This window comes from Cetorhinus maximus, chromosome 11 (assembly GCF_964194155.1).
Source record: "Cetorhinus maximus chromosome 11, sCetMax3.hap1.1, whole genome shotgun sequence".
NCBI classification, from domain to species: domain Eukaryota; kingdom Metazoa; phylum Chordata; class Chondrichthyes; order Lamniformes; family Cetorhinidae; genus Cetorhinus; species Cetorhinus maximus.
In genome coordinates this window covers 23,547,822-23,561,874 of record NC_135889.1, presented here as the reverse complement: position 1 = coordinate 23,561,874, position 14,053 = coordinate 23,547,822, and the positions used below count along the sequence as shown (strand labels likewise).

General features: G+C 42.9%; 1 protein-coding gene across 2 annotated transcripts in view; it reads right to left on the bottom strand.

Moving 5' to 3' along the window:
• The window catches only part of mcm3ap (minichromosome maintenance complex component 3 associated protein), an 84,123-nt gene extending 70,102 nt beyond the window's left edge, over nt 1–14,021 (bottom strand). For both annotated transcript variants that reach the window (XR_013577931.1, XM_078551641.1), the window contains exons 1-2: nt 12,586–14,021; nt 8,244–8,467 (exon numbers count right to left, since the gene is read on the bottom strand). Coding sequence is in view for 1 of the 2 variants with exons in the window: in XM_078551641.1 (XP_078407767.1) it covers nt 8,244–8,467; nt 12,586–13,759 (1,398 nt within the window). In the remaining variant the exon portion in view is untranslated. The remainder of the gene's footprint in view (nt 1–8,243; nt 8,468–12,585) is intronic.
• Between the last annotated feature and the right edge of the window lie 32 nt (nt 14,022–14,053).

Sequence of the window (14,053 nt, the reverse complement as noted above, 5' to 3'; positions counted from 1 at the left end):
ACAGTGGGGTCAAGAAATTTGGAAATCTAAAAAAAAGTTGAGGCAATAGAGCAGTGTATTGATTTGGATAAAGGCAAGTGGAGTGGAACAGGAAGGGACAGAGTGCATCAGCGAATAAGGTCCACGCAAAAATTAGTGGTTAAAAAAAACTTAAAAGACCCTTTATCTGAATGTAGAAAGTATTTGTAATAGGATAGACAAACTAGTATCGCAAATAGAGATAAATGGGTTTGATCCAATCACCATCATGGAGACATAGTTACAAGATGGCCGAGGTTGGGAATTGAATATTCCAGGATACATCATTCTGAAAGGAATGGAAAAGGAGGAGGAGTGACACGACAGTAAAGAATGACACAAGGGCAGTCATAATAAGGGACCTTTGTTCAGAAGAACACAAAGTAGAATCAGAATCGGTTGAGATAAGATATAACAAGGGTCAGAAAACACTGGCAGGATAATTTATAAGCCCCCTAAAAGTAGTTATACCATTGGACAGAGCATTAAGCAAAAAATAATTGGAGCAATGCTAAGGCAATGTAATAATCATGGGGTGTTAACAGGATCCAAGCCAGCTGGTGAAGCAGAAACCAAGACATAAAGCTTTTCTTTAGAGAGTGTTTGTTGACTTGTTCAATCTCACAGCTCTCCTCTCACTCAACCCAGTCTCCAAGCTATCCCCTATTTATATGTTCTCAAAGACAATTAACACCCATCACCTGTTTTTCTTAACTGTAACAGGTAATTGACATGACATTAGCAAACCTTAATTAATTGGCAATACATTAACACGGTGGATTTTAATCTTCATACAAGCTGGACAAAACACATGGGCAAAGGTAATCTGGAAGATGAGTTTGTAGAATGCTTTCATGACAGTTTTCTAGGACAATATGTCCTAGAACTAACTATGGACAAAGATACTTTAGATCTCACATTGCGTAATGAGGCAGGTTAATTAGCATTTTCATAACAAGAGACTATTACAATTGAGATTAAGATTATATTTTGGACTGTGCCTTTAAATTTAGGTTGAAATGAAGGGGGTCATGTGACCTATTCCAAATTCTGCCTGACAAAAAGCGTGGCTTAATTGCTATGGGAACAAGAGAGCCAAGTCAAGGGACTTCCTGAGCAGGGTGCAAAGTTCTCACACCTGGGAACAAAAGGCAAGGGCAGCTATGTTAACAGCGATTGGCTTGCTGGCTCCAGGCTTTTGGGCAGAAGGAAAAAGGGAGGAAAAGGTGTGATCAGCAGAGAAAACAGGCTGCTGGTTCTATGCAGGCCACCAAAGCTGAATGCAGGAGGGAGACGGTCTCGAAGAGGCACATTCTGCAGCCATCTAAGAAATCAGGGAGATTAGTCCTGCCGCAGCCAAGAGGGGAAGAGGAATCAGTGCAGCGGGCTTTACTGCTGGCAGTGGATTTGTAAAACTCTCTGAAAACTGAAGAAAGCGCCTGGGGTCACCTGAAGTTATTAATTGCTGGAACAGGGAAACGTGAACCCACTGGAAGTGACTATAGACTCTTTGCTATAAGGAGTGTAATTCTGTAGAGAGTGCGATATATGATGTGCGATGTATAGAAGAGCATTCCTTTCTGTAGTTTAAATTATAAGTGGCCAATAAAAATAGTGCTTTTAGTCATTTGTTACAGCAGAAATCCGAAAACGTGAAATCTTGTCATGTCATCCTTTTGATCAATTAACTGGAAGATTGAATTCCTTTTTCAACATTAATCGGTATCTACGGGGATCGTAACAAGATCCACTGGGACATAGTAATCACAATACAATTGAAATCCATATTAACTTTGAAAGTGACAGACCTAAGTCTAAAACAAGAACCTAACACTTAAACAAAACCAATTACACATGTATGAGGGGAGAGCTGGCTAAGGTTAATTGGTAAATAGATTTAAAAGATGTGACAGTGAATAAACAGTGGGAAATATTCAAAACGATTCACAAAACCACAAAAAAAACTTGGGAATTTAAGGATAGTACTGGATTTAAAAAGGTTAATAATGTTGGGGACCTGAGGATTGGTGTATTAGAAATACTACATTCTAAACACTACATTCTAAATGAGTTCCAGCAGATTAGAAGTTAGCAAATGTACAATCCTATTCAAGAAAATAGGGATGGAGAAAACAGGGAACTACAGGCCAGTTAACTTGACATCAGTCATCTTGAAAATGCTGAGTCTATTTAGGAAGTCTAACAATACACTTAGAAAATCAGAATGATCAGTCAGAGTCAATGTGGTTTTATGAAAGAGAAATTGTGCTTGACAAATGTATTAGAATTTTTTGAGGACATATCTTTACTTGTACTCGAATTTCCAAAAGGTATGCAATAAGGTGCCACACAAAAAGGTTAATATGCAAGTTAGGGATTCATGGAGTTGGGGATAATATATTAGCATGGATAGGGGATTGATTAATGAACAGGAAGCAGAGGATTGGGATAAAAGGGGCTTTTTCAAATGTGGTGCTGCAAGGTTTAACAATGGAGCCTCAGACTTAGACAAGGAGTCCGGGAGTAATGCATTCAAATTCGCTGACAATACAAAGCTAGGTGGGAACAGGAGCTGTGAGGAGGATACAGAGGTTGCAAATAGATATAGACAGGTTAAGTGAGTGAGCAGATGGAGTACTACATAGGGAAATGTTAGGTAATTCACTCGGGTGGTAAGAATATAAGAGCAAAATATCTTTTAAAAGATTGAAACTTGTAAATGTTGAAGCTCAGAGGTACTTGGATATACTCGTTCAAGGAACACCAAGTTAGCAGGTATAACAAGCAATTATGAAGGCAAATAGCATATTGGCCCCTACTGCAAAGGGTTTGCAGTACAAGAATAAGGAAGTCTTGCTAATTTTGTAGGGCATTGGTAAAACCATACTTGGGTTACAATATGCAGTTTTGGTCTTCATATCAAAGGTTCATTAGATTGTCTATAATGAGAGGTTACGCAAATTGGACCTATACTCTCGAGTTTAGAAAAATTAGAAAAAAGCAAAATACTGCAGATGCTGGAAATCTGTAATAAAAACAGAAAATGCTGGAAAAACCCAGCAGGTCTGGCAGCATCTGTGGAGATAGAAACAGAGCTAACATTGAGTCTATGTGATTCTTCTTCAGAACTGAAAAATGAGAGGTGATCTAATTGAAATATACACATGATCCTCAATTGTCTGACAGGGTAGTCACTGAAGTTATTTTCCCTGCCTGGGGAATCTAGAATATGGGTGCACAGCTTCAGGATAAGAGGTTGATCATTTTGTATTGAGGTGAGGAGGGTTGAAAATCTTTGGGATTGTCCACCCAGGGGGTTGTGGATGCTTTATCATTGAGTTTATATAAGGCTGAGCGAGACAGATTTTGTCTCTCAAGAAATAAAGGGCTACAAGGACTGTGTGGGAAACTAGAGTTGCAGCAGAAAATCAGCCATGATTGTACTGAAAGGTGGAGCAGATTCAAGGTGCCCTATGGTCAACTCCTGCTTCTATTTCTTATGTTCTAATGACAGCAACTAAAGAAAAGATAAATCCAGAAAACTGAACAACATATCTGCCTGTCACAGATCATAGGAATGTAGGACCTGAGAGCAGGAATAGGCCATCTGGCCAGTTGAGCCTGCTCACCATTCAATAAGATCATGGCTGATCTGGTTGTGGTCTCAGCTCCATTTTCCTGTCTGTGTCTGCACTCCACAACCCTTGGCTCCCTTATCCAACAAAAATCTATCTAACTCAGTCTTGAATAAATTTAAAGACACAGCATCTGGGGCAGAGAACCTCAGAGAAAAAAATTCTCCTCATTTGTCTTAAAAGAGAGACGTCTTATTCTTAAACTATGTCCAAGTTCTAGTTTCCCCCACAAGAGAAAACATCCTCTCAGTACCCACCCTATCCAATCCCCTCAAGATGTTTCAATAATATCAACTCTTATTCTTAACTCCAATGGGTATGGACCTAATCTGTTCAATCTTTCTTCATAAATAAGCCCTTCATCCCCGAATGAGTCGAGTGAACCTTCTCTGAACTGCTTCTAAAGCAATAACTTTTTACAAATAAGGAGACCAAAACTGTACACAGTTCTCCAGGTGTAGTCCCACCAAGGCCATGTACAGCTGCAGTAAAACCCCCGCTTTTACATTCTATTCCTCTTGCAATAAATGCCAACATTCCATTTGCCTTCCATATCACTTGCTGTACCTGCATGCTAACTATGTGATTCATGTTCCAGGACACACAGATCCCTCTGTACCATCAAGTTGTGCAATCTCTCTCCATTTAAATAGTACATCGCTTTTTTATTCTTCCTGTCAAAATGGACAGGTTCACATTTACCCACATTATACTCCATCTGCCAAATTTTTGCCCACATACTTAACCTATCTATATCCCTTTGCAGACTCTCTACCTCCTCTTGACAACTTACTTTCACATCTGTCCTGGTGTCATTAGAAAACTAAGCTACCATACATTCGGTCCCTTCGTTCAAGTCATTGATATAGATTGTAAATAGTTGAGGGCTCAACACTGATTCCTGTGGCACTCCCCTAGTTACAGCTTGCCGATCTGAAAAAGACCCATTTATCCTTATTCTCTGTTTCCTGTTAGCAAACCAATCCTTTATCCATGCTAATATGTTGCCCCCTACACCATGTGTTCTTTTCTTGTGTAGTAATCTTTGATGTGGCACTTTATCAAATGTCTTTTGGAAATCGAAGTACACACCTACATGTTCCCCTTTATCCATCTTGAATGTTATTTCATCAAATCTCCCTTTCACAAAGCCATGTTGTCTCTGCCTGAACACATTTTTTCTGTTGAAGAGTCATACGGACTCGAAGCGTTGACTGTGTTCCTCTCCGCAGATGCTGTCAGACCTGCTGGGTTTTTCCAGGTATTTTTATTTTTGCTTTGCACATGATTTTCTAAGTATCCTGCTATTACCTCCTTTATAATGGATTGTAGCACTTTCCCTATGACAGATGTTTGGCTAACTGGCCTATTAGTTTCCTGTTTCTGCCTCCCTTCTTTCTTGAATAAAGGTGTTACATTAGCTATTTTCAAATCCGCTGGGACCCTTCCAGAATTTAAGGAATTTTGGAAGATTATAACCAATGCATCTACTATCAGTGCCACCACTTCTTTTAAGACCTTTGGATGCAGGCCATCCAGTCCAGGGGTCTAAGTTTTCCTAGCACCTTTTCCCTGGTGATGGTGATTGTTTAAGCTCATCCCTCCATATCACCCCTTGATTTTCACTTATCTTTGGGAAGTTTTCTAAGTCTTCTAACGTGAAGACAGACACAAAATACCTTGGACTGATAAATGGCAAGTAACAAAAACAGAAAATGCTGGGAAAACTCAGCAGGTCTGACAGCATCTGTGGAGAGAGAAAAAAACAAGAGAGAGGAAAATTAACGTTTCGAGTCCTTACAACCCTCATGTGATGAAATTTATACTGTTTAAGGGGGTGGAGCAGGTGGAGCTGGATAGAAGGCCAGCGATAGGTGGGGACAAAGGAGGGATTGACAAAGATGTTATGAACAAGAGGACAAAGATTGTTAATGGTAGTGGTTAGTGCTAAAAAAAGGAGCTAATAGTGGCGTAAAGGTAAGAAAGCAAAAAGTGATTATAGCAGAACAAGGATAGCATTGTGCGAAAGAACAACATGGAACAAGTGACAGATGGCCCTGTAGAGGATTGGGGGGGGAGGATAGAAAGTGGGAAAAAAGGGGATAAAATTACAAATAAATGAATAAAAATAAAACAAGTGGGTAAAAAATGAATGTAGAAGAATGGAGATGAAAAAAAGGGTGAAGATGGAGGAGAGAGTTCACGGTCTGAAGTCGTTGAACTCAACGTTAAGTCCAGAAGGCTGTAATCGGAAGATGAGGTGGTGTTCCTCCAGTTTGCGTTGGGCTTCACTGGAACATTGCAGCAGGCCAAGGACAGACATGTGGGCATGACAGCAGGGTGGTGTGTTGAAATGGCAAGCGACAGGGAGGTCTGGGTCATGCTTGCGGACAGACTGGAGGTGTTCTGCAAAGCGGTCACCCAGTCTGATTTTTGTCTCCCCGATGTAGAGAAGACCACATTGGGAGCAGCGGATGCAGTAGACCAAATTGAAGGAGGTGCAAGTGAAGTGCTGCTTCACTTGAAGGGAGTGTTTGGGCCTTTGTACGGTGAGGAGGGAGGAGGTAAAGGGGCAGGTGTTGCACCTTCTGCGATTGCATGGGAAGGTGCCGTAGGAAGGGGATGAGGTGTTGGGCGTGATGGAGGAGTGGACCAGGGTGTCCAGGAGGGAACAGTCCCTACGGAATACTGACAGGGGGCGTGAGGGGAAAATGTGTTTGGTAGGGCATCATGCTGGAGTTGGCAGAAATGGCAGAGGATGATCCTTTGAATGCAGTGGCTGGTGGGGTGAAAAGTGAGGACAAGGGGACCCTATCATGGAGGGAGGGGAATGTGTGAGGGCAGAGGCGCGGGAGATGGGTCGGACACAGCTGAAGGCCCTGTAATTCACCGGGGGGGGGGGGAGTAAATGTCTTCCTTCTTCTTTAACCGAGATTCCCCTCACATTTTGCTTCCTTACCTTTACGCCACTATTAGTACTATTTTTTAAGCACTAACCACTACCATTAACAATCCTTTTGTCCTCGTTCATAACATCTTTGTCAATCCCTCCTTTGTCCCCACCTATCGCTGGCCTTCTATCCAGCTCCATCTGCCCCACCCCCCTTAAACAGTATATATTTCATCACATTTCCACTTCTCTTCAGCTCTGAAGAAGGGTCATAAGGACTCGAAATGTTAACTTTGTCTTTTTTCCTTTCTCCACAGATGCCGTCAGACCAGCTGAGTTTTCCCAGCATTTTCTGTTTTTGTTTCAGATTTCCAGCATCTGCAGTATTTTGCTTTTATCTAAGTGGCAAGTAACACTGGCACTACACAAGTGCCAGGCAATGACCATCTCCAATAAGAGAGATTCCAACCATATCCCCTTGACATTCAATAGCATTACCATTGCTGAATCCCACACTTTCAACATCCTGGGGGTTACCATTGACCAGAAACTCAACTGGACCAGCCATATAAATACTGTGGCTACAACAGCGGGTTAGAGGCTGTGAATTCTGCAGAGAGTAATTCAGCTCCTGCCTCCCAAAGCCTGTCCACCATCTACAAGGCATAAGCGAGGAGTGTGATGGAATACTCTCCTGGGTGAGTGCAGCTCCAACAGCACTCAAGAAGCCCAACATCATCCAGGACAAAGCAACCTGCTTAATTGGCACACCATCCACTACCTTCACCATCCATTCCCTCTAACACTGCGCAAAGTGGTAGCAGTGTGTACTATCTACAAGATGCACTGCAGCAACTCACCAAGGCTCCTTTGACAGCGTCTTCCAAACCCACAACCTCTACCACCTAGGACAGCAGATGCATGGGAACATCACCATTCCAAGCCACACACCATCCTGATATGGAACTATAATCATCGTTCCTTCACTGTCACTGGGTCAAAATCCTGGAACTCCCTCCCTAACAGCACTGTGGGTTTACCTACACCACATGGACTGCAGTGGTACAAGAAAGCAGCTCATCACCACTTTCTAAAGAGCAAGTAGGAATGGACATTAATGCTGGGCTAGTCAGCAACATCCAGGTCTTGTAAATGAATTTAAAAAAAGACCTGTTCAACGCCTCCACCATTTCTTGTTTTCCATTATCAATTCCCCAGACTCACTGTCTAGAGGACCAACAGGAGCTTGAGTTACACTTTTCCTACTCCTACACTTAAAGAAGCTCTTACTTCTGTTTTTATATTACTGGATAGCTTTCTCTCATAATCTGCTTTCTGCCCCTTTATTATCTTTTAAATCATTCTTTGCTGGTTCTTAAAATCTGTCCAATCCTCTCACCTACCATGAAGCTTTGAAGATTTGTAAGTGTTTCTTTCAATTTAATGCTATCCTTGACTTCTTTATTTAGCCATGGACGATGCTCTCAAAAACATGAGTGTGAGATTGCTGCTCCTCTCTCATTAACTCTCCTGTCAGTTAATAAAACTTTAATTCTGATTAATGTTCGGTGATGGAAATTTGGGAACAAAGTTCCCTCTAAATTTTTTTGCAAGGTCCCACCTCTTAAAGTGCCCATGAACTACAAAAAAATTAGGAGGTGCATTGTTCATGAATGCAGCAACCATCCTCAGGTACTCACGTGGTCATAGAAGTGAACCACTGCCAGCCTCTTATTGGTTTGACAATACACCCGCTGCACCTTGCCAAACTGCGAGAAGTGCTTCTTGATGATCTCCTTCGTGTTAAGGTCCACTGGGATGTTTTTGCATTGAATGGCAGTGAGTTCTGACAAGGGAACACTGGACAGACTATCTGTGCTGTCACCCCGACGTAGCCTCCGGGAGGAAGACCTGCCAACAAAATCTGGGAGAACAAAGGAAAACAACAGAATCAGAAACTAATCCAGAACAACGAAAAAAAACAACCCAGCAGAACTGAAAATGCACCTTAAAGCAGCTCCTATACATGTGCTGCATTTTCCATTCATTTCTCCTGTGGAATTATCATGAATTTATTTTTTTACTCTGTTGTGGCCCTTTGCATGTAAGAGACCTTCTGTGGAAAAAAAAAGATTGGATTTATCAGGTTGAATGGTCAAGAGACAGGGGCATAAGGGAGATGGGATTTTGAACAAAGTGCAGAGATAGAACAAGTACTTTAGCCTGGACAACTGAATAAATTCTGACTAGAGCCTAACGCTTGCCTTAATACGAGGATAGAGGGTAGAAGAAAAATGAATGAGAGGGGGCAACGTGCACTACTCCACCCAGTATCCTTATGCTTAAAGATCTGTTCGGAACTGTAAATTACTGTCTAAACACAGTAATGTGTTAATCTCTGCTGTGTGATTACTAAACCAATTGTCAGGTCTGAATCCCTTGCACAAATAAATCTTACATTCCCCAGCACAGCCAGGATTTTTTTTTCCCCCAATTCATTTACAGGATGTGGGTATTGCTGACTAGGCCAGCATTTACTGCTATCTCTAATTGCCCTTGAGGTGGTGGTGGTGGGCTGCCTTCTTGAAGTGCTGATTACCACGCATATTGACTATATCACATTGAGCAGCAGAAAGCAGCGACATTTAAAAAAGGTGCTACAATATCCTGATGTTTGAAATACTACAGGAAATCATTCCTGCAGATCTTTCAATTAAAAAAGGCAATTTGCTGTTCATAACAATGACTAACATTTCATACAGCGTGCCATTGAACCCCACAGTCCAAGAAAGGCCCCAGCTGATCTCAGTTAGGTTATAGAAAACTAGCCTCAGAACCTTTGCAGTTTGGAAGAGGAAGCAAAAGTCAAGGTCTCTGCTCCTGATTGTCATACAGCAATCAGACGTAGGAAGGAGCACTATGTGAAGACAGGTTCAAATGTAATAACCCAATCATGTTGACACACACTGTCTAAGCTTTAAGAATAGTGACATGGTTGGGGCTCTAGACAGCCACCAGCGCTAGAATGAGTTGAAGCCTTCACGTGAAGTAGCAATACAAAAAGACAGGTTTTTTTTCCCACTGAGTATTAAAAATTGAGAGAAGCCAACATTTTTAAATTTTAAACATATAAAATTATTTCCTTGCATGCTGCTTTAATTTGGTTTGGTTTACTGTGACAATGTATTTTCACCTGCCCGGAATACTGAATATTTTAAACTTATAATATTTCTGTACTAGATCGCAGATAGAGCAAGTTTTAACTGCCATGAATGGACAGTGCCCTATTTCAGTAAGCCCTCAGTCTAAAACTGGTCTGTTTTTCCATTAGATTTTCCTGAAGATTCATTTAGGCTCACAATGCCAACTTGCATTACTCACTCAGAAAAGCATGATTGCTAACAATCAAACATCTGATGACACCTCTAGAGAATGTGCCTTGCACCATCTGATTAGACTGACTACTGTGTTATTCCATTCTATTCCCACAGTTTCAGGATTGGAGGGGGGGTGGGCGCTGCATAGCAGGCAGGTTCTTGAGTGCTTTCCAGCCAAAGGTTACAGTCTCATCCCATGGTAGCGACTTTGATTCCTAGTAATTTCAGTCCCTTCGAGAGAATGGAATGGGCAGGCCCTGATTGACTGGTGCTGTAACAAGTGAACAGCTCAGTGGGCAGAAATTTGATTTCTTAAAGGAACAACTCTGAATGCAGATGAAAGCAAAATACTGCGGATGCTGGAAATCTGAAACAAAAACAAAAATAGCTGGAAAAACTCAGCAGGTCTGACAGCATCTGTGGAGAGGAATACAGTTAATGTTTCGAGTCCACGTGACTCTTCATCAGAAGAGTGGTATTCGCCACTAATAGGATGCTGCTGTCAAGCCAAGAAGACGTTGTGCCTGTCACACAAATGAGTAACGTGGTATATGAATTTCAGTGCCAGTGTGATGGTAGGCTGTACGTCCCAAAGATTGGCGAATTGTATCAAACTGCATGTCCCAGCCACTGTTTGCAATGGATAAGGTACAGACCATACCCAACCAGCTCGCACTTGCAAAGGTCAGAACAGTGTCCAATATTAGATGTGATTCCATGATTGGACAACATTTGCTAAATGATCTTCAGTATCCTAAGAATTCCACTGACAACCAATTTAAGATCATCAGTCGGGCTTGCAGTGTGGCACATTTGTGTGTACTGGAGGCTACATATATTAATAGACAGGGCCCTGCTCTTTGCGGACAGAAAGAACATGTACATACAATGCGCCTGTATGAGCTAAACAAAATAAGTGACAGCCATTCGCTGACTCATTCCTCAGGACAATGCCTTGACCAATCAGTCAAGGCATTGCCTGGTTTAAATTTCAAACAATGCTTGGCAGTTAAATGTCAGTCACCATCAGTGGTGCATTCTTCATGGCAACGCCACTTTGCCAACCAATCAACACTCTTCACTCACAGTATAAATTGTTGTTTTCCCCTTATATTGGTATTCTTGCAAGCGTCCTGCTGAGTGCAAGATGAAAAGCTTAGACGTATCTCTTTTTTCAGCAATACAAAAGTTATGCTTCAGTTGTAAGACCACATCTGGAATACTGTGTATTTATCTCCTTATTTAAGAAAAGATGTACATGCATTAGAAGTAGTTCAGAGAAAGTTTATTAGACTAATAACAGGAATAGGCTGGTTGTCTTATGAGGAAAGGCTTGTATCCACTGGAATTTAGAACAGTAAGAGGCGACTTGATCGAAACCTTTAAGATCCTGAGGATTCTTGACAGGCTGGATGTGGAGAGGATGTTTCCTCTTGTGGGAGAATCTAGACCTAGGAGACACTGTTTAAAAATAAGGGGTCGCTCATTTAAGACAGAGATGAGGAGGAATTTTCACTCTTAGAGGGTTGAGAGTCTTTGGAACTCTCTTCCTCAAAAGACAGTGGAAGCAGAGTCTTTGAATATTTTTAAGGCAGATGTAGATAGATTCTTGATTAACAAGGGGATGAAAGGTTATCTGGGTAGGCAGGAATGTGGGGTTGAGAACAAAAACAGAATTACCTGGAAAAACTCAGCAGGTCTGGCAGCATCGGCGGAGAAGAAGAGTTGACGTTTCAAGTCCTCATGACCCTTCAGCAGAACTGAGTAATATTAGGAGAGGGGTGAAATATAAGCTGGTTTAAGGTGGGGGGTGGGGTGGGGTGGGGTGGGGGGTGGAGGTGGTGGTAGTAGGGACAAGCAAGCAGTGATAGGAGCAGATAATCAAAAGATGTCACAGATAAAGGAACAAAGACGTGTTAAAGGTGGTGATATTATCTAAGAGAATGTGCTAATTAAGAATGGATGGCAGGACACTCAAGGTACAGCTCTAGTGGGGGTGGGGTGGAAAGACTGACAGGGCATTACAGGTATAGATTTAAAAATAATGGAAATAGGTGGGAAAAGAAAAGTCTATATAAATTATTGGAAAAAACAAAAGGGAGGGGGAAGAAACGGAAAGGGGGTGGGGATGGAGGAGGGAGTTCAAGATCTAAAGTTGTTGAATTCAATATTCAGTCCGGAAGGCTGTAAAGTGCCTAGTCAGACAATGAGGTGCTGTTCCTCCAGTTTGCGTTGTGCTTCACTGGAACAATGCAGCAAGCCAAGGACAGACATGTGGGCAAGAGAGCAGGGTGGAGTGTTAAAATGGCAAGCGACAGGGAGGTTTGGGTCTTTCTTGCGGACAGACCGCAGGTGTTCTGCAAAGCGGTTGGCCAGTTTACGTTTGGTCTCTCCAATGTAGAGGAGACCGTATTGGGAGCAACGAATGCAGTAGACTAAGTTAGGGGAAATGCAAGTGAAATGCTGCTTCACTTGAAAGGAGTGTTTGGGTCCTTGGACGGTGAGGAGAGAGGAAGTGAAGGGGCAGGTGTAAGGTGTAAGGCACAGGCATGTGGGGTTGAGGTTACATTCAGATCAGCCATGTTCTTATTGAATGGCAGAGCAGGGTTGAGGGGCCGAGTGGCCTACTGCTCCTAATTCGTATGAGATACACAATTCTACTCACCATCTCTCAATCTCTTCTTTGTTTCTTCTTTCCTCAGTCGAGCAGGCCATTGCAATGGAATGCTTGACTCGGCTAACAGCTTCAATTTTTCAATTGTTTCGCTTTCTGAAGGCGTGCTGACTCTTTTAGACTCCCTTCTACTGCCCTTTAACACATCTTGAAGGGCGAGATTAAAGACCCCCATAGATGGAGCAACTTTCGCTGGCCTTTTCCCTAGACACTGGCTGTTCTTGGATCCTGTTGCTTGTCCTTTAGCAGCACTGTATTCAAATTGGTATGGTGACCTTTCTCGCTTGTCTTTTCTTTTCACCCCCTTTTTGGGAATCAACTGTTCCTCCTCCTCTTCACGCTTCGAAGTGTGTCCGGTCTTTGCTGTTGTTCCAATGGTTCCCACTCCACTGCGTCTCACATCATATGTCATCGCAGGGCTAGCATCAGTCATTCCAAAGACTGGCTTCTGAGTCGATTTTTCTTCGTCAGCTACTTTTTTGTTTGATGCAGAGTAATCTACTGCGACAGCTAAACTTGGTTGAGAAAAGGTATATGAGGCTGAAGTGCTGCTGGGGGTCGGCTGCACGAAACGGAAGCCTCCGGGAGGACCGCTCATAGCCGCCGGCTGCGAGAAGCTAAAAGTGTCTGGCAAACTAACTGTTGCAGTTGGCCGAGATAACCTGAAGAGGCTGGAGGAAGTCCCGCTGTTTGTTGGTTGGGAGAAACTGAAGGATGGGCCACTAATAGTGGCACCCTTACTCTGTGAAGCCGTGTGAAGCTGAATACCCGCTTCGCCACTGCTCAAAGGCTGGGAGAAGTTAAATGAGGGAAGTTTATTTGACGATGTGTTCGTGTCCAGACTGCTACCATACGATCTCTGGACATCCGAATTCCCGAACCCTTTGAAGTTTGGCTCAGGGTGTCTAAAACCTCCAGCCGTTGTGGCACCAAAGTTTACAGAACTTGAGAACGTGCCAAAAGGCTTAAAACTGAAGGGTTGACTCGGTGCAGGAGGAGGGCCAGAACCATGGGCTGCTGAAGCCGCCTGGTGCCCAAACACAACAGGAGACTCTCCGACTTCATCCGCTTGCCCGAAAGGAGGATCCTGCTGGGCATGAAAAACTGGGAAGCTGTGGTCACCTTTCTGAAAGAGCGCAGGGGGCAGCTTGCCCGCTGGATCCATGAATCTGGATGAACAAGGGCCGCCCGGAGCCGTCAACCTCCGGGGTCGCGCCTCCGAAAAACTCTGTGTCTTGGCACCGAAACCAATGAGCAGCTCCGCTTAACCCCACCTGCTTTGTGCTTCTAGTATTGCTTTACATTTACCCTGATAAATTTATACCTAAAGACAACATAATTTCACATTCAGATAACAATCCTGCAATCCAACAACAGGCCTCAGTCAAGAGCCGCCATTACCGCCAAACATAAACACCTCCAGGGTCCGGCCCCGTTAATCTTCCGTTCCGGTCAACCT